This window comes from Leptosomus discolor, chromosome 21 (assembly GCF_034619465.1).
Source record: "Leptosomus discolor isolate bLepDis1 chromosome 21, bLepDis1.hap2, whole genome shotgun sequence".
Lineage (NCBI taxonomy): Eukaryota > Metazoa > Chordata > Aves > Leptosomiformes > Leptosomidae > Leptosomus > Leptosomus discolor.
Window position 1 is genome coordinate 6,637,726 of NC_141411.1, and position 18,144 is coordinate 6,655,869.

Below are 18,144 nucleotides of genomic sequence, written 5' to 3' on the forward strand. Positions count from 1 at the left end.
TCGAGGTCCCTTCCAACCCCTGACATTCTGTGATTCTGTGACCCTGCGATGAAGCATTTGCTCCCTCTCTGTTTTGTCCAACGCATTAGAAAGCCCGATTCAAAACTACAGCTTTCCACAAAAGGGTTCAGGTTCCTTAGACAAACCTTTCTGTAGCTGTAACCCTCACATCTGTGAGGCAGGTCTTATGGGCCAAGTGCTTTTCCATAGAGCACAGGGCTAGATTTCCAAAATACCTGTCTCAGGACACTGGGGTCTGGGAAAAAATATCCGTGGAGGAATTCTGTGCCTATGAGAGCCTGTGTCTTCATGAAACACCCAGGGCTGGAATTTATACTGTACCCCATCTGATAGGACAGCTGGGACTTGTAGCAGACAGTGATTGCTCCCCCTCGGTTCCTCGCCTGGTTTGTGGGCAGAAGCTCTGGGGGCTTCTACACCACATTTTCTTCTTCCCAAGAGAGACATTCTTCCCGCTGAGTTGTTTATTGGTTTGCGTGCAGGTAGGTTGTCCTGCCCTTAGCCCAAGGGCCTGCAAGCTGCAATTGGGATTTTTCTGCAGCTGCCAAGAAATGCCAACAATTTCCAGAATCCTTTAGCTACTCTTCCTTCGCAATGACGATGTTTGGATGGCTGCAGTTAATCACAGGTCTCAGGAACTTACAGGACTAATTGCCCCGTTGAGCAAATAACCAGGAGTTGGTTCCCATCCTGCCACAGTGTGATCCTTCCAGTCAGGACCCCATCTCCCTGATTTTGCCCTGACAGGTCACACAACAGTGAATCACCCTCTGGAGTTATTTCTCTCTGCCCCCTGCCAGGAGAGACCTGGAATTGAAATTAGGCCATGAGTACCTCTGCTAAGCATCACTGTGAGCTGGGATGAATCTGAACCTACGGTGCCTGATTTACTCTGTGCAGGTAGAGGAGCAGCAAGTTGAGCCCTGGCTGGAGCTGATGGTCTCCAGGGATCCTACAGATGCTTCTTAAGCCCAGTGATGTTGACATCTCTTCTATGCTGTGGCTGCTCCACCATGGAGGCCATGGTACAGCCAACCCAACTTGACAGCCATGGATGATATGCTCTGGGCAGCAAGGCAGGTGATGGGGACCTCCATGAGATGTTCAGCCCAAAGGAGGAGTCCTCTCCTCCTGACAGGACCCTTGGGGACATCTTCCAGCACCCAAAAATGCTTCTTAGTCTTTGCCAGGATGATTCCGCTTGCAGTTATTTCGAAGAGTTTGAAACACTGGCCTGGACAAAAACTCTCGAGGTGGAAAACCTCTCAAAGTCAAATGTTCCCTTTCCAAAATATGTTGGTCCAAAAAATCAGCAGAATTTGAGAACTGCAGAACTTAGCTGAATGTCGTATTCTGTCCATTTCCTTTTAAGGTGTGGCATGACATGCAGCTAATACACTGACAGGTCATAGTATAGCACTGCAACACCACCTGAAAAGTAACAATAATTGCTCTATTTTTACAGCTAATCAACAGCATCTGGTTCACAGTGAAAGATCAAAGTGTTTCCCTGGATCAAAGCGTTCCATCTTTGTCATGATATCAAAGTTAGATTTATTGCTCTGCGAAGGCACAACCGTGTTTGTTTACAGGTGCAGATAAAAGGTATGAGAGGCTCACAATGCTTCCGAAACCAGTAGAGCACTGTCAACCGAGTAATTTCAATATCGCACTGCGCCACAATCTAACACATCAGTTGTAGTGCGTAGCACTGGCATTATAAACCAGCATCATAGAGAGAGAGCACTGCATGCTGCAGCTCAGACAGGGTTAAAAACCGGAGCTCAAAACCATGCTCCTATCAAGCCAAGGAGAGATAGGAACTCGCATCTTCCATCTCACCAGCAAGTGCTGTAACCTCTGAACTGTTAGATAAGGGGTGTATTGCCTTCCTCTGCTGCTCTTCCCTCCTACTCTGTGTCTTTTGTTTAAGGCTCAGCCTCAGAGGCAAGCTGGGCAAAAAAAACCCATCTGCTTTGTGCAGGTGCAGAGCTGCTCAGCAGCATGAGGCTTCATCAGCATGAGCTCCGGCAGCCACAGCATGCGGGCTGGTACCAAACAGCAGGCAGGGATTAGGCAGGCGTGGTGGCATCTCGGCGTAGGGGTCAGGCACCCCCAGGCACTCCTGGGTCTGGCAGTGCACTTAAATAATCTGCAGCAGACCAGCTTTTTGCATATTTATTTCACGCAGGAAGATATACAAAGTGAATTGCTGTGTAATGAGGATTTTCCCAGGCACGAGTCATGCCAGGTCTGAAGGCAAAGCCTGCCAGTTCACACTTCAGCATGCACTTCCATTTGTTTCAATTTCCAGCAGGCACAAATTGGAGCTTATCTGGAACAGGACATGTACCAGGTGCTGGGTTCATGCGGTGAGAGCCCTGGGTGCAGGACCTTGCTCTTGGCAAAGGTGACAGCACTTTGCGAACAAAATCACATCCCTCGTTAAACGTGCTCGTGACTGGGTCTTTGACCATCGGCAAACTTAGGACCTGAGTGCTGCCATCCGAGGGAATAAAACCAAAACTCAGCATTGCATCCACATCCCCTTCAGACCACCCCACCTGCTTCTCCACTGAGGCTCATCCAGGGCACTCAAGCTCCTCTGGTCCAGCTTTCTGCTGCCAGCACAGCTCCTGAACCCTCTGCTTCCTCTGCCAGAGTACAGACTCAGGCGGCTGTAAACAAACAATACCCTAAAATGCATCCCCTGCTGTTGGGTGCCTGTGTCCTGTGACAGCCTGTCCACTAGAATGACCTCAGGGATGCCACGGGCACAGTTCTCCCGCACCCAACGCTGCTGTTTCACCTTCCTCTGGAGGTGTGTTGCAGGATCCAGCACAGCAAGCTCTGTGTGTGCATGTGCATACAAGTACCTGTGACTGTGCCTGTGCGCGTGTGTGCGTGTGTACACATGTCTGGGACACTGCATGTGCGTATGCATGTGCGTTTGTATGCAAGGGAGCACACAGCCCCTTCCTCTGCGGGGAGCAAGGCAGCAGGAGACTAGCAGAGGAAGGAATGTTCTGAAGATACCCAGCCTCAAAGCTGCAAATGTGGGGCTCTGAGACCCACCTCCTGTGGGTTTACACAGAGATGATACCATGGGAGACACTGCTAAAGGCTTTGGCTTTTGTCTCACAGCTCACTGTTTGCTGCAAAACTTTGTGCACCAGCTAAGCGTGGGTGAGTTTGGTCTCCATGTGCAACTGAGTCCAGTGGAGGGGTGCAGGAGCAGGGCCAATTTCCCCCAGTGCTCCAAATCTCCCTGAGATCTGTGCCATCCCCTGACCTGGGCACTACGTGTGACTGCCAGAGCCACCTCTGCAGGGACGGCTGCTCTTGCAAAAGGTTGCAGCAGCAGCTTGTGTGCCCAGCACCACTCCAGGGCAGCGTATACGGTGCAGCATCACCTTTACCAGTCGTGTACCTTATGGGTCCACTGATCCCATTAGGTCTCAGCATCCCAGTGCTCCTGCCAGTGGTTGCTGCCCTGCGCCAAAAGAGCATAGTTCACACCTAGGACTTTAGCTGAAACCTGGGCATGAGAGCACATGCAAAAGCAATGATTCAGACATCACCAGGAAGCTTATTTTCCTTCCACTAAGTGCCAATAAAATGGTGCTTCCAGACAACAGCTAAAGCCTCTTCCTTTCCATCCCAGAGCGTTGTTGCCTGCTTTGTCAGCGGGACTTGTCTCATGGACATGGGTCATTGTGTAGACATTAAACTGTGCTTGCGGTGCATTAAAGACTTCACTGATGCTTTAACACATCTGTGGAATCAGCATAAACCATGGGTGACTTTAACCAATTAAAGGCGATTAATTGATACCTATGAACTAGCTGCTATAGGCAGTGATTTACAGGGCTAAGATTTTAAATGAAACAAAGTTTTATAAGGCATTTAAAAATGATCATAAAAAACCTTGCAAACGTCAGATGCTTTCATGAACAAAAGGACCTGCCCTGCAGAGGAGTGTGCTGAGAAGCGCCATCGAGTAGCAACATGATGGCTTGGGACTCTGAAGATGAGAGCTCCAGGTCTGGAAGGTGTTTCAAAATTCAGCATGTACATCCTTTTTCTCTCTTTTAAAATACAGCCTATTGTTAGACCTGACCTGTAAAAAATCAGAGGTCGTACTGCTTCGTTTGCTGCAGTTTTTTGTTGGCATTTGGCCTTGGCTTGAACTCAAGGCTGGGCATGCTAGTACTTCACCTGGGGAGAGTAGCACCATGGATCAGTGCGACGTGGCCACCCTGTACCTGAATCTAAGGCTCTTGGATGGTGAAAGCAGTGAACCCCACACCACACTGCAAAGGATGGGCAATGCCCACTCCTCATGGCAACGGCACCCAGTACCATCCCCTCCTTGCTCTACAGTCACTTGAAAAATACACCCCATAGCGGGCTGAGCCTGGGCAGTGGGGACTCTGTGTGCCAGCCAGGACCCACTGTCAGCATGGGAGTTGGGGTGCATGTTATCCTGCTGATGCTGGCACCCCCTCTCCAGCCCCAGAGGATTCAAATCCCCCATCTTGCACTGGGGAGCGGGGGCGCTGGCTACCCCAGGGAGCAAAGCAGAGCAGCCCACGCCCACCGTGCCTGTCCGGGGCCCCGGGCAGGCTCTGTCTTCCTGACACACACCCTCCACTGGCACTGCCTGTCTCTGCTCCACATGCTGCTCTCAGTCACAACCACAGCCCATGGGGCCACCTCAAACTTAGTGTTGTGCCTGATGGGGGAAAGCAACACTCCAACATCTCCAAGGTGGGGGTGAGAGGATCCTTCACCCTGTGCCCCAATTGATGAGGCCAGCAAGAGGCTCCACATCCCCATCTGGTGAGACACACAGGGCCCTGGCAGCCTTTCAGCTTCAAGACCTGCCACTCCATTGTCCTGCAGGTCCTTGTGGACCACTGCAGCTCCATCATAGATCATAACGCTGGTAGCATGGGCACATGCATGCTCATGGCTCGTTGGGACGTGCGCTGGCCAAGTGGTACTAGGATAGCAATCCCAGAATCTCCTGTGCTGTCCAGAGCAGCCCTGGCTAATGTGACCTCATCAAAGGCACAAGCAGGCTGTTTCTATCTGTAGCGGTAGTGGCAGGACCTTCTCAATGTCTGTATTTCAGTCTGGCTTTGACTCTGGGAGAAGTCCTGCCTTATACACAGCTCTGGTTTATCACAAACACAGCCCAAAATATCAGCTCAACATTTTACCAATGCCTTCTGGGTAACAAATGCATCCTTTTTTGCATCCATTCCACTGTGTGGGGACACCGGTACCCTGGGGAGCACCTTGGCATGGGTTTGCATCATCAGACCACGAGGTGCACATGCTTGTGAGACCTGGGCACGGTTCTGCTGGAGTCTGGGCTCATGCACTCGTGATGAGCGCTGGAGGAAGAGGCACTGTACCCCAGGTTGGCAGCACCCTCTGGAGCTTTGAACTCTGGCCAGGACATTGGCATCACTCTGCGCTGTAGGACATGAGCCTGCGTTGCACCCATCAATACGCACGCCTCACTGCAGCACCTGCCAGCATGTCCGTAGAGGGGCCAAAATATTGGACCTTGGCATTCTGCACTGCACAGACTGTGGGACCCAACCCGATCCCTGTCTGGTGCTTTGGCTGAGACACCACAACTGCACTTGAGCTGTTTGCATGTGCTGTGCTCCAGAGTGGTGCTGCACAAGTGACTGCTCCTCAGAGGACCACAGCGTGGAGGATGTTTGCGTGCTATGGCAGAAGATGCTGTTTTTGCAACATGCTGGAGGATGCTACACCTCATAGCTCCGAGGAAGATGCTCTGCTAGGGAAGGGCAGAGCTCTCTACCCTTCATACCATGTTCCTGAGGATGCTGGTACTTTGATCTGGCATCCAGAGGTCCTGCTGCCCATGTGGACATTGAGACCACACAGCAGTGCTGCAAGACACTAGTACACTGCAAATCACAACATGGCACTGTGAGGCTGTTAGCACCCTGTGTGACCCTCCAAACGCTGCTGCCGTGAGTCCCTCACTTTGCAGTAGCAGCAGCGTGGCCAGTCCCTGGCCAGCTGTGCTAACCTGAGACTCATCCACGTGCAAACCACGTTCTATGCATGACAAGATGGGGACAGCACACCTGCACATCAGAGCTGGTCACCAGCGTACACCACCCTGCACTGCGCTCCAGCAAACCTTGGAATGACACACTGCACTGCTGCAAGCATGCAACGCTTGGGGTGATGCCAACACCCTGTAAGACCCCGAAGAAGACTCCAGAGTGCTCTGCCATGTCCCAGAGGGTTTCTGCATCCTGCACCACACTGCCATGCCCGAGCACAGCAGCAGCCTGTGGAGTGGAAAGCCACCGACACCAGTGGGAGAGGGAGCAGGGGAGGGTCGGCGGCAGGGCTGGGAGCTGACTCAGCTGCTCTGGCTGTGCCACGGAGCACCGGGCACAGGGAAGGGAGGAGCTGGGTGGGGAGGGAGCACGCAGGTTTCGGCCCCGGTGCGCAGAGAACCAGGCTGGCGGGTGGCCAGCGCACTGCCGAGACAGGCAGTGCTGTGGGAAGCAGGGAGTGCCTCTGTACCCCCACCCTGGGCGCTGCCAGCCCCGCAGGGACGGGCAGAGTGCCTGCAGTGCCTCTGTGCAGCACCGGGCACCAGCACTGTCAGGGCCCTGCCTTTGACTCCCAGAAAGGTTTTGAGGGTGGACCTTTAGAGCCTGGGAAAAGGGCGTATTTTTTTCCAAGCCAGATGTACCCTCCTGCCCAGAGCGCTCCTCTGTCCCGGGGCCATGCATCACACAGGGCGGAAATGTCACTTGCCAGACTCAGACACCCTCCAGGTATTTCTTGTCCCAGCACTGCCACCCTCCCCAAGCTCTCCCCATTTGTCCCAATAAGGGATCACAATCATCTCTCCACACCTCATTTTTGAGGAGGTGGGTGATAGGGTGCTGGTTGCCCTCCACTTGCTGCCTCACTGAAGCTAAGGCTTCCCAGAGCCTTTTTCCCCAAAACTTGTTGGCATGTGTTGAAGTAGACAAAATAAGTCACGACCCAACAGGCAGCACAAGGGAGAAACCTGCAGGGTGCCCCCACATCACTGGGTCTGGGATGAGGAGAACAGGCAGACCCAGAAAGAGAGGAGACAAAATGTCTTGCTAAGGGACAAGAAGCCTTTGAAGATACACCATCCTGTGCACCCATGCCTTCCCCACTGCTGTGGGAAATGCCTCACAGGAGCTGTTTAACAGCATGGGACATCTTGCCCCAGGAAATTGTCATGCAAGCCTAGTGTCTTCTGCTGGCTGGCAGTCAATATCCATGCACCAGGAACACTCAGGATTATGCAGCTCATGTGCCCCCATGGGCATTGCACGTGGGAGCATGCTACAGAGATGCCTACAGCTAGATGAAAGTGATCTGAACCACCAAAAGGACAGATAAATGGTCTCTCCATACCGACTCATCTCAAGTCTTCAGTGCATGCTGTCAGAAACACACAGAGGAGGCAAACACAGTTGGTCTGAGTCCTTTAGGAAGAGGTGGAAATAAGAATGAAATGGCCTCCAAGAAGGGTTTGTGACTAATCCATGAATCAAGAGGCTTGGAAGAAGTGCCCCTATCCATAGGCCCAACCCTGACACAGAGAGGTGTAAGGGGGGCTCTGGTACACCAAAAGCAGGAACTAAAGTGGCCATAATTAGTATTGACCCAAACCCCAGCAGGAAAAGCAGGTCAGACCACTGAGATCTGTTACAAAACCTCCCAGGGACTGCAGGTGTGAGATGCTGTGAGGCAAGGCGACATGTTATTCAGGAGGTCCTGGATGGTTGCTGCACCCTCTTGCACCCCAGGGAGCAAGAGTCAGGGTCTGCTGAGACTATCTTGTGCCTGTTTCCTCCGGGCTCAAAGCTTCAGGATGAAGACAACATCTGCACCCCCTCACCATTCTCTTTATTTACAGACACAACATCAGCTGAGCATGTGGAGATGAGAAACGGCACCTCGCGAAGCACCTGCCCACCCAGGCAGCGCTGTGCCTGCAGCAAGGTCTTTGCAAGCTCTGTGCAGTGGGAGGGCGGGTGGGCATGTGGTGCAGGCTCCACGATGTGCGGAAGCCAGCTGGTTGACCAAAAGGCACTACACCTCTCTGTGGCCGAGCCTCATTTGCCTTCTGAGTCATCTATTTCCACCGGCCACCCACCATGGTCTTCCCACGGGCAGCCTTTGATCTGGAAGGGAAGCAGAAAAGCACATTCAAAAAGGCACTAGTGACCATGAAAGGAGGGACAAGGTGGGTGCCATCAGCAATCCTGAAAAGAGGACCGAGCCATCTCAGGTTGATGCTCACTGTCCTGTGAGGAAGAAGGTCTTCAGTGGCCCCAGGTAGGACCTTGGGACCTGAATCAGTCTGTGTGTTTTGGTACTCCAGGGGAACAAGCTCATGCATTTTGCCAGGTGTTTCTAAGGACCCCCAATTCCCTTCCCATGTTTTTCCCTCCCAAGAATCCTTCAGAGAAGAATGAACGAGTTTGATCTCTGGTTGTAGAAGGATAACCACAGCTGCAGGACCCTTCTCCTAGGAACCAGAAGCTGTGAAGCTGTTAGCCAGGACCCACCATATCACTTTCCTTAGCCAGCATGAGGGGAACAGGTACTGCTCTGGGCATGGGTCAGCAGAGAGGAGGAGGAGGAGGCTCAGGTAGACAGTGAAGGTCTTTTCTGCATGTCATCCTGAGAGTCAACAGTACAGCTTTGACTGCCAGTCCTTGGGATTGCCTCCTCCCTCAGCCCTACCGCTAGCCTGACGTCAGCGCTGGTGTCCATGCAGCATGCGTGCAGTGGGATACACACAGCACTCAGAAAACACCTGTACTCACCCTTTGCTGCAGTTACAGGCCGTGTTGGGACAGAAGAGAAGAGAGATTTGGTGTAAGTGGGTGGGAGATGCTGCTACCTGACACACAGGGAAGTCTGAGCACCTCTCATGTGAGATGGGAGGGCAAGATGGGGACATGAGAGCAGTATGGTGCTCCCAAGGGTGGGGGTTAAACACCCACCTCCACCCTCCTAAGAACGGTCTCCCAGTCCTGTGCAGGGCATATGGGCAGGGGGACAGACTCCCCTGACCTTGTAGGGCTGCACAGCTCCCACAGCCCATGGGATTTTTCCCTCCTACACAAGCTGGGATCTCCAGCACCTTCCCTGAGGTGCTGGGCAGAGCCACTGCAGGGATGAGGGTGGCTGGAGGCTATTAGGACCCCGCAGGACACAAGGCTCCACGTGCAGCGGTGGGGTCTCCCCAGGTTCCATCCCCAGCCGGGGTCTCTGGGGCAGGGGGAAGCTGGTGGAGGTGGGAGGCAACGGGAGTTTGTAAACAGGAGCAGAGCAGCATGGGCCGAAGTCACTGGGCCAGACTTGCAGGCCCATGAACACTGGGTACCACTGGCCCAGAGGCAGGAGTGAGAAGGACAGGAGATGGTTCTGCAAGGGTGCAAGGGACCCAGGAGATACACAGGGAGGGAACCGGGGCCAGGGGAGCAGGGACCTGGAGGGGCAGGAGGTGTTGAGGAAGGATGCTCAGCTTGCCCAGGGACTTACACTTTCTGGTGGTCACTAACACGGTTTCGGAGGACGTTGATCTGCAAGAGAAGCACAAGCAGATGGTGAGGCCTGGCAGGATGCCCCATGCCCAGCTGGGGACGAGGGTCAGGGCAAAGGTGCATCACTACTCTCTCTTCCCCAGGTTCTTGCGTGGGATTTAGCATGCTGCTGTGGTATGATATGCGGCATAGTGGGAAGACTGTCACGGTGCAAAGCACACATCCCCAGCAGCTGGGAGGTCGTAGGGCCACCACACAGACCCTTCCACCAGCTTCCACATCCTCCAGCATTTCATAGCCGGGTGCTCAGCCTTGCCAGGGTGGCTGGCAACTGCTGGGACAGACGGTTCTTGGGTCTTCTCCAAAAGGGAGGCAGATGTGGCTTTGCTTTTGGTGGTGCAGACCCTCTGGGATGTTTGTCACCCCATGCACAAGGTGGGGTACAGCCCTTTTCTGATGCAGCCAGCTTTCCTGTGACAGCACCGTCAGTCAGTCAATGCATCTCGTCTCCCGGATGGGGAGCAGAAGGAGCAGCCAGCACACGGTGGGCGAGCAAGCTCACAGAGGACCTCACGGCTCACCTCGTATTTCTGCCGCTTGAACTTTTCCTGCAGGTCAAATTTCTCAGCCTCCAGATCGCGGATGGTTTGCCATAGCTCCTTGGCCTTGTCCCTGTGGGAAAAGCCATCTGGTGTCAGTGAAGAAAAGGGACGTGGCTCACAGAGAGCGCACTGCAAGGGACAGGGCAGTGATGCCACCATCTCGCTTGCTCCCCCAGGACGGGTCTCTGCAGACTCCATGCCCAGACAGGAATGCATTAGCCAGGCGGCTATGCCAGTGTCATGCACGGACCAGAGCCACGGTCAGGACGTATGGCGACACGCATGTCCCACGTGTGTGAGCGTGGCTCCCTCTGATGGCCGGCACTGCCAGCAGCAGCCTGGCAGTGGTGGCCTGGCAGACCCACGGAGCCCATGCCCCCCATGTCCCAGCTGTGCCTCACCCTCTGGTCTGGCTGCAAGCCCGAGGCAGCCCGCCCTGGCCCAGGATGGCCCAGGAGGTGGGACCTAAAGGAGAGCCCCTGTCCTGGACATCCCTCCTGCAGCCATGCTCACCTAAGCTTGTCTTCGTTGAGGTGGTCGATGTTCAGGGGTTTCCGCCGTTCACTGAGGATCTTCTTCTTCTTTTCTCGCTCTGTTTGCTTCTTCCCACCCTTTTTCTCTGACTGAGGAAACCATCAGTCCATTGGAGGGAAGGAAATCTGCCCAGCCTTTGCCGTACCCGTATCCCCAGTTCTGCCCTCAGCTTTTGGCACTCCAGAAGCACATGAAGTCCTCAAGGAAATTTTGGTAACAGTGGACAAGACACTTTCCCCACCCCCGTCCTTGTCCCTGAGGCAAGCCTGGACCTGTCCTGGCCAGCATCTGCAAAGCAGAGCAGATGCTCTCAGCTCACTTTGGCCCTCCAACTGCTGCTGTGACACAACAACAGTGGCCTGTTGTCTTCTTCTGCTTGTAGAAACCACAGCCTACCAACACCATGTTCTCACGCATGGTGCTGTGAGGCCAGCCCATGGCTAAGCCCTTCCCAGGAGAACCAGCAGCTTCATTGCAACTGCCTGGGGTAGGATCACACCTTCTGCATGTAGCCTCCAAAATGCAGCATGTTGGAGAAAGCTTTCTTCTTCCGTGCTTCCTCCTCAGCCTTCTTCCTCGCCTCCTCTTCCTCTTTGCGAGCTCTTTCTTCCTACCAAGGTCAGAAGTGGGTTAGGAGTGGACAGACAGAGACCTCACGGACCAGCTTGCATGCAACACACAGCTTGTGCTCCCATGTGCTCTGTGGCCAGGCTCGTGCTACCCAAGACCAGCCTGAGCCCCCCCATCCCCGGAGGGAGACTCACGGCCATGCGGGCTTGGCGTTCCTTCTCCCTCTCGCTGCGAATCCGCTGCTGCTCTGCCCTCTCTGCTCGCCGCTGTTCCTGCAGAAAGAGAGGATGTTGGCTTGGACGCCCTGGAGAATCTGCATCCTCTCTGTCCCTAGGGACACAACTCTGACCCCAAAAGCCCTGAGACCCTCAAGGGCAGATCTGCTGTTCCCAGCAAGGGAGCATGTGGACCAGTGATGGTGGCGGAAGGTGTGTCTCCTTTAGGCACCACAGCATCGCAACAGCAAGACCAGGGGCTTCTCAGGCATTAGGGTACAAAATCTGGCTCAAATCTCAGGCTCTGTCTTGCAGGGGCATGGGATGTCTCAGGTCTTGCTGTCAGGACTGTGGGGAAAGGATCGTGCCTGTGTGCCCACAGGGGAGAGGGTGGCGATAGCAATAGAGTGGGGAGGCTACATACAATCCTGTCCTTGAGGGACATGAGCTCCTCTTCCTCCTTCTTCCTGCTCTCAAAGTGGGCTTCGATGAGGGCCTGCAGTTCATTCAAGTCCTTCTCCATGCGCTTGCGGTGGATGTCCTGCACGGGATAGAAACAGCGGCGATGGCTACACACCCACGAGTGAAGCCCTCCAGGAGCTGCAGAGATGCTGGGCACAGTGTGGAGGAGCGATGCGAGGGGATCACCTCGTGGGGGTTGACATTGGGTGCACTACTTACATCAAAATCCAGTCTCTCGCCATCTGGGATTTTGGGAGGCACCAGGTTTGGCATGAAGACCCTGCAATCGAAGGTGAGCAGGAAGATGGTGAGCCTGCAGCAGATACCTGGGACAGGACAGTGCCTTTCATCCATGCACTGATCTACCCAGCCCTCCTCTCTAAGCCTCGCAGTCCCCAGGGATGCAGCAAGAGCACATTTTGAGGACAAGGAAGTGTAATGCTGCTTGCTGGATGTTGCCAGCTGGACAGCCTCAGAGGAAGACCTCTGGCATTCCTGGGAAGCACTCCAAGGCACCCACATGGCTGGAATACTCTGCAAGCTGCAGACAACTTGGCCACGACCCTTTGCCAGGCACCCTGGGGCTGGCAGCCACCCCACTGCTCACCCAAAAGAGCACAGAGGAACTGTGTGCTCCAGTGTGATCTGGCACAGGGTGCTGGAAACCATCCTCTTATCATCCATAGGCTTGAGGGAGGGCAGGAGATGCTCAGTAGGGGCACACAAATACGCAAAGGGATGAAGAGATCACAGCTGAGGACAGCTCTGCCTCCCACACCAGAGCGGCCCAGGTTCCTGGCAATGGTTCACAGACCAGCTCCTTCAGCCAGGTGCTCCTGTCCCAGGGATGCTGGCACTCATGCAAATGTGTGCCTCATGCCAGCCATGGCCAGGAGCATACTGGAGAAGCAAGACCCTGGCTGTGCCACGGACCACGTACCCCAGGCTAGGGTGCACACAGATTTTTTCCAGCTGCAGGGCCACAGGGCACCTGGGCCTCCTCCAAGGAGCACACAAATGCTTCAAGACTTCGTTCTCAGGATCCTCTTCATACTCTGTGTTTATCTGCCTGTTTCTCTCCCTTTTTGTTTCCATGCCCCAGTCCCCAACCCGCTTTCATGCTTTTGAGGCCTCACTGTCCCATACCCTTTATGGAGTGTGGTGCTAAGCCCATCACATGGAGCCTCTGCCCTGGCACAGCCCCTAGTTCAGACCTTGCGCTAAAGAAAATGCACCAACACTTACTTGGGCTTTGGCTTCGATTCACCTGCAGGTCCCCAGGAGCAGGAGAGAAAGACAACGTTAGTGTCACAGAAGCATTTGCTTTCACACCCTGACCCAAAACCCACAACACTGAGCCAAGCTACCCCTCTGCCAGCAGCACAGGTTGCACTGTGGATCATAATCCAGCAAAGAGGCATGCAGTGAGGTGTCCATCTGTGTGCCAAAACCCAAGACACACGTTGATGCTCCTGGCTGAGTAGAAAGGTGTTTGGTACCTCCTTACACAGGCAAAGGGATAGTCCCTCCCTCCCCACAGAGGAATGAGGATGGATACTTCACCTTCCCCAGGCTCCTGCTCTCGGTCCCCTTCTCCACCTGTGGAAAACACAATGTTTTGTCTCCTGGAGAACAGCCCTGCTGTGCACCCTGCCTGCAGACACAGTGGGGTGGTTCAGCCAGGCTGTTCCCCTCTGCCTCATGCTTATCCCCACTGCAGCTCCATCCCTCCAGGACGAACAGGGAGAGACTGGGTCCCTCATGGACATCCCTCACCCACAGATACACCAGGAGAGCCCAATGTCCTCTCCAGGAGGAACCCAGACAAGCTTTGCAAGAGCTCAGGCTGGAGAACCAGTAGTACTACCCCAACCTTCTGTATTTTTCGTGAGTTTCTTAGCTAGGCAGCACAAAGCCATACCTCCTGCAGGCCTCCTGCTGCCCCAGCCCTGGCAGAGGACAGAGCCAGGGCAGCTCTGCATCAATTACCACAGATTCTCTCTCTTCAGCAGAAAATGAATTCAACACCGAGAGCCACATGACAAGGGCCCCGTGTCGGGGGGGCTGGGATCAGGACTGAAATTGCCAAAACCGTCTCTCGTCCGCTCCTGCTTTACCTTCTCCTGGTGCTTTCGTTTCATCTTCTTGTTCTGTTTCAAAAGCAATGCGGTGAATATGACCACCCGTGCGTGAGGGCAGACAACGCCCCCTGCACAGAGGGGTCCTGGCACCCTACCTTGGGGAGCATGGCTGGGATCTGGGCCTGCCCCACCAGCTGTGACAGCACAGGGACACACACCAGGCAACCCCTCTGCTCCAAAGAGGTCCAATGCTCTTCGGATGGTGAGACATATCAGAGCATGAGCCCAGCTCTGGAAATGCTGCCTCTAAGGCTAGGGGACCTCTTGGTGGAACAGGCTTAACTCATTTTTGGCATTATTTCAGAGTGCTGGACACAAACTGTTTGATCAGCAACCAGCAGAAAACACCATTATCCTCATGCTTGCAGGGCCAAGGCACTCAGATCAGGAAAGGGCAGCTCAGTTTTGACACTGCTCGGTGATTCTGTGGTTCTGTGACACCCCCTCACTGGAAACCACAGATACTGGGGGAGAGCTGCCCCTCTGTGCTCCTGCCTGGTGTCACAGGCCTCACTGGGACATCAGACCCTGCTTGGCACCCCGTCGAAGCAGAGCATAGCTCCAGCCATGCCACGGGAGCTCTCTGGCGAAGGCATCACGCACCTTCTGCCTTTGTTTCTTCGGTCTCCTCCTCCACCTCCTCTACTTGTTCTTCCTGACCTGTGGAATAACAGGCAGTGTTAGTCCGACAGCTGCCATTCCCTACGTATGCAGACCCCGGTATCAGGACAACTGTGGCATGGAGCCGGCCAAGAGAGAGACCTCGGGGGAGACTTAGCCACAGAAGAAAGAAGCAGCAGCTCAGAAAGCAAAAAGGGCTTCATTCTAACCCTTACCCAAGGGCTGCTCTCTGCGCTTGCACAGAGAAAAAAAAATAAATTATTTATACCACCTTCCGGTTTGTCCCTCATTCCCTCTCATGCTGTCATGGTCTTATACCCCAGGATGGGGGGGAGCAATTTCTATTGCTCTTCTCTAGCCAGTGAAGAACAAGACTGGCTGGCATTAGAGAACGTGCCTTCGGCACCTTCACAATCTTATTTATGACACTGTTGGAGCATTTTTCCACTGGAGGGAGCAGTATCCCCACAAGAGTCCTCCACTGAAGTCAGAGCAGTGCTTGGACCCACAGGTCCTGGGAAAACTTGTGGTCCCACACCAAGAGAGAAGGAAAGAAAAAGAAGATAGCAAACCACGAGTGCATTTGGTTGATAGACATAAGAGAAGCCACAGACACAGGAGCAGATAGGCACAGCACAGCAGGGCAGGAAGGGGGCAGTGCAAGAAGCAAGAGAGAGAAGTGGAAGAATGAAAGAAAACCATTCCCCAACCAGGGAGAGGCAAAAGACACACCAACCCATGACATATTCACAGCAGCAGTGGAAAGATGAAATAAAGAAAGGTGCAATAACTACCGTCTTCTTCCTCTATCCATTCTTCCTCTTCTGAGCCAGGGAGGAGGGGAAGGAATAAGTGCAGAGGTTAGTCGAACGCCATAAAGCTGCGGGGTGTAGCTATGGTGTGCATGAGATGAGGACTCTAGCACTGCAGACGTTTCCCCCTTGTGCCTCTCTGCTCTTCACATTCAGGACGTTTTGCTGTGCATCAGCCCGGCCTGCCCGGCAGTGCCCTGAAGCAGCAAGAGGCTCAGCAAAACCCAGCTCCCAAATCCAGCCACAAATGCACAGCCCAGCTCTGTCCCAGAGCAGCTGTGTGCACCATGGGGTTTGCTTCTTCATCAGACTGAGGCAGTTGGAGGTTTGTGCTTGAGCATCATTAATATACACTCAGCTGAGGCTCCAGCTCCCATTGCGTTATTGGGCTCACACCTCTGCCAGCACCTGAGCCCAGTATTTCCACCCCTGTTTTGAGGCAAGGGATCACTCTGACAAAAGACATCCCAAGAAAATTCATGCTGAGTTTGATCCTACTGACGTTTCAGGTTGAGAAAACTACAACGTGGCCTCATCTGCCTTTCCTGGTGATGACTTGCCCATTGCAGTCAAGGAGCTTACCACCACAACCCACCCAAGTAAAACATTAAACCAACAGCACTTGTTTCTTGCAACCACCAGTGGAACACTTACCTTCTTCCACGTACTCCTCTTCGCAGAGCACATGTGTGGACAGGAGAGAGGGAAGGGAAAAAGACGCAGGTTATTGAAGCTGCTCTGATCATTTCTTAGCTCCAGCCTCAGGGCAGCTGCAGATGCTCCACATCCTCTTACCTTCCTGCTCCCTGAAAAGCACAAGACAAATTTGCAGAGTTACAGCAATCTGCTGCAATGAGGCATGTTTGTCCATCAGTGAGGCCAAAGGGGAATTGGAAATTTCCTCAAAGCTGGCTCCCCTTTTTCATAGGAACAGGCAACAACTTCTGGGCAGGCTGCTGTGTGGCATGCTGTAAGATGGTAGTGGGGATGGGACAAGACCCAGAGCACCCTGCAGGCTGTGGACAGCAGGAGCAGAAGCGCTCCACTGACACTTTGACAGTGGTCAGAGCACAGCACTGTTTTGCATCTTGAGAAGATCAAGTGACCATGGCCTGTAATCCTAGAAACAGGCATCTCACATCCCACCTTTGCCACAAAGCCCTTTCCTGAGCTCGGGAGAGATGCACAGGCTGTCCTCAGTTGTGTCCAGGGGACACTGGGCACAGGGGTCAAACTGATTGCTGAGACATGTGACTGTCATGGCCTTTAAGCATAAGAGAAGGATTCAGATCTACATTTTCTGCTGGTGGATGAGAAGTAGGAGCTGTGTTTGAATGGATCCCTAGAACCTCGTAGCTCAGATATTGAGCTCCTTCTGTCCAGTGCATGCCTCATGGCCCAGCAGCCCTCACCAACAAAAGTTGCCCTCAGATTTGGGCCTTGAGGAGTGATGCTCTGGATGTGGCAGTAGGACCCCAGCAGCAGCAGCTTTTCCCAGCCCTATGTCACTGATTTGGACTGCAGCAATTTTAATGCAGGGGCTGTCCCTCCCCATGTACGTGCTGATACAACGCCTCACCCAAAACTCCTCACTGCTGGGGGTCTCGGCACTATCTCAGCAGCAGTGCAGAGAACGATGAGAGCTGGCGTCCCCCAAACAGCACCCCTAAGCAATGCTGTGACCCTGCAGGAAGGCAGGAATAAGGAGAAAGAAAGGGTGTTTAAAAACACACCACTTACTGCTCATATTCTTCGACAACCTCTTCAGAGTCCGACATGCCTGGTTATCTGGCAGAATTCAAGGCAGATTGGAAAAAGCAAGGGTTAGAAGCTGAGATAAGGACAAGCACAGCGTGTCCTCCAGCACCCGAGACACAGGCACAGAGGTGCTGTGTCTCTCCAAAGCACTTGGAGCTTCGAGCTATCCCCTGACTGGCTGTGATGGCATTATCGCAACAGAGATAAGGCTCCCCTCTCCCCTCCCATCCCAGGATCACAGCTTGCCTCAAATAGGAGGCAGGAGATTAGACACAGCCTCACACAACACTGATAACTGCTGTCAGGAGCATGTCCAGGACACGCAGCTCCCCTTGCCGCAGCCATCTCAGGGTGCTGTGTTTGCTCAGGGCACGGGAAAATAACCCAATTATAACATTCAGATTGTTTTGCTTCCTGACTATTCTTAGCTCAGTTGGGATATAGGAACACACAGGGGCATCTTGTTATCTCATATTTACAGTCGTGCACAAGCCACAACACGAGATCTCAGTGAGACCTCCCAGCTCTCCAGTGCAGAGTGTGCTCTGGAATGGGGCGACATGGGCTCAGCAGGAGCATTTGTCTCCTGGTCCTGGCCCTGAGACTGAGGTTATCTAAAAGGAATAATTCACAGCCTGGTTTAGCAACAGGACTAATAACTCTGCAGAAACAGCCATGCCTATCTTCCCAGGACAACTGTCTCCCTCCCAGCCATGGCGAGAAGGGCTTTACTCACCGTTCCACCTCATCTAGCTTCCACCCAAAGCTCCACCGTGAGGTTTGCACATACCAGCCACAAGATC

General features: G+C 53.7%; 1 protein-coding gene across 4 annotated transcripts; it reads right to left on the minus strand.

Moving 5' to 3' along the window:
* Positions 1 to 8,206: 8,206 nt before the first annotated feature.
* TNNT2 (troponin T2, cardiac type) lies at positions 8,207 to 17,361 on the minus strand. Of its 4 annotated transcripts, none has more exons than XM_009950894.2 (17): positions 17,324 to 17,361; positions 16,379 to 16,389; positions 16,238 to 16,255; positions 14,754 to 14,810; positions 14,127 to 14,159; positions 13,883 to 13,885; positions 13,573 to 13,608; positions 13,255 to 13,276; positions 12,229 to 12,289; positions 11,972 to 12,088; positions 11,527 to 11,604; positions 11,262 to 11,372; positions 10,742 to 10,851; positions 10,208 to 10,298; positions 9,625 to 9,665; positions 8,904 to 8,909; positions 8,207 to 8,255 (listed from the first exon to the last, which is right to left on the minus strand). In XM_009950894.2, exons 1-17 carry the CDS (start codon positions 17,359 to 17,361, stop codon positions 8,207 to 8,209), a joined length of 882 nt encoding a protein of 293 aa, XP_009949196.1. The 4 variants fall into 4 exon arrangements, with proteins under 4 accessions (XP_009949196.1, XP_009949195.1, XP_009949197.1 ...); XM_009950893.2 differs by lacking the exon at positions 13,883 to 13,885 and adding an exon at positions 15,566 to 15,595; XM_009950895.2 differs by lacking the exon at positions 13,573 to 13,608.
* Between the last annotated feature and the right edge of the window lie 783 nt (positions 17,362 to 18,144).

Excerpts from the sequence above, each read along its gene's own strand:
- TNNT2 (XM_009950893.2), bottom strand. The coding sequence starts at position 17,361 with ATGTCGGACTCTGAAGAGGTTGTCGAAGAATATGAGCA. Across the intron at positions 11,605-11,971 it reads TGTCCCTCAAGGACAGGATT|GAACAGCGGCGAGCAGAGAG; the intron begins GTATGTAGCCTC and ends CTCTTTCTGCAG. Across the intron at positions 10,299-10,741 it reads CTCAACGAAGACAAGCTTAG|GGACAAGGCCAAGGAGCTAT; the intron begins GTGAGCATGGCT and ends CTTTTCCCACAG.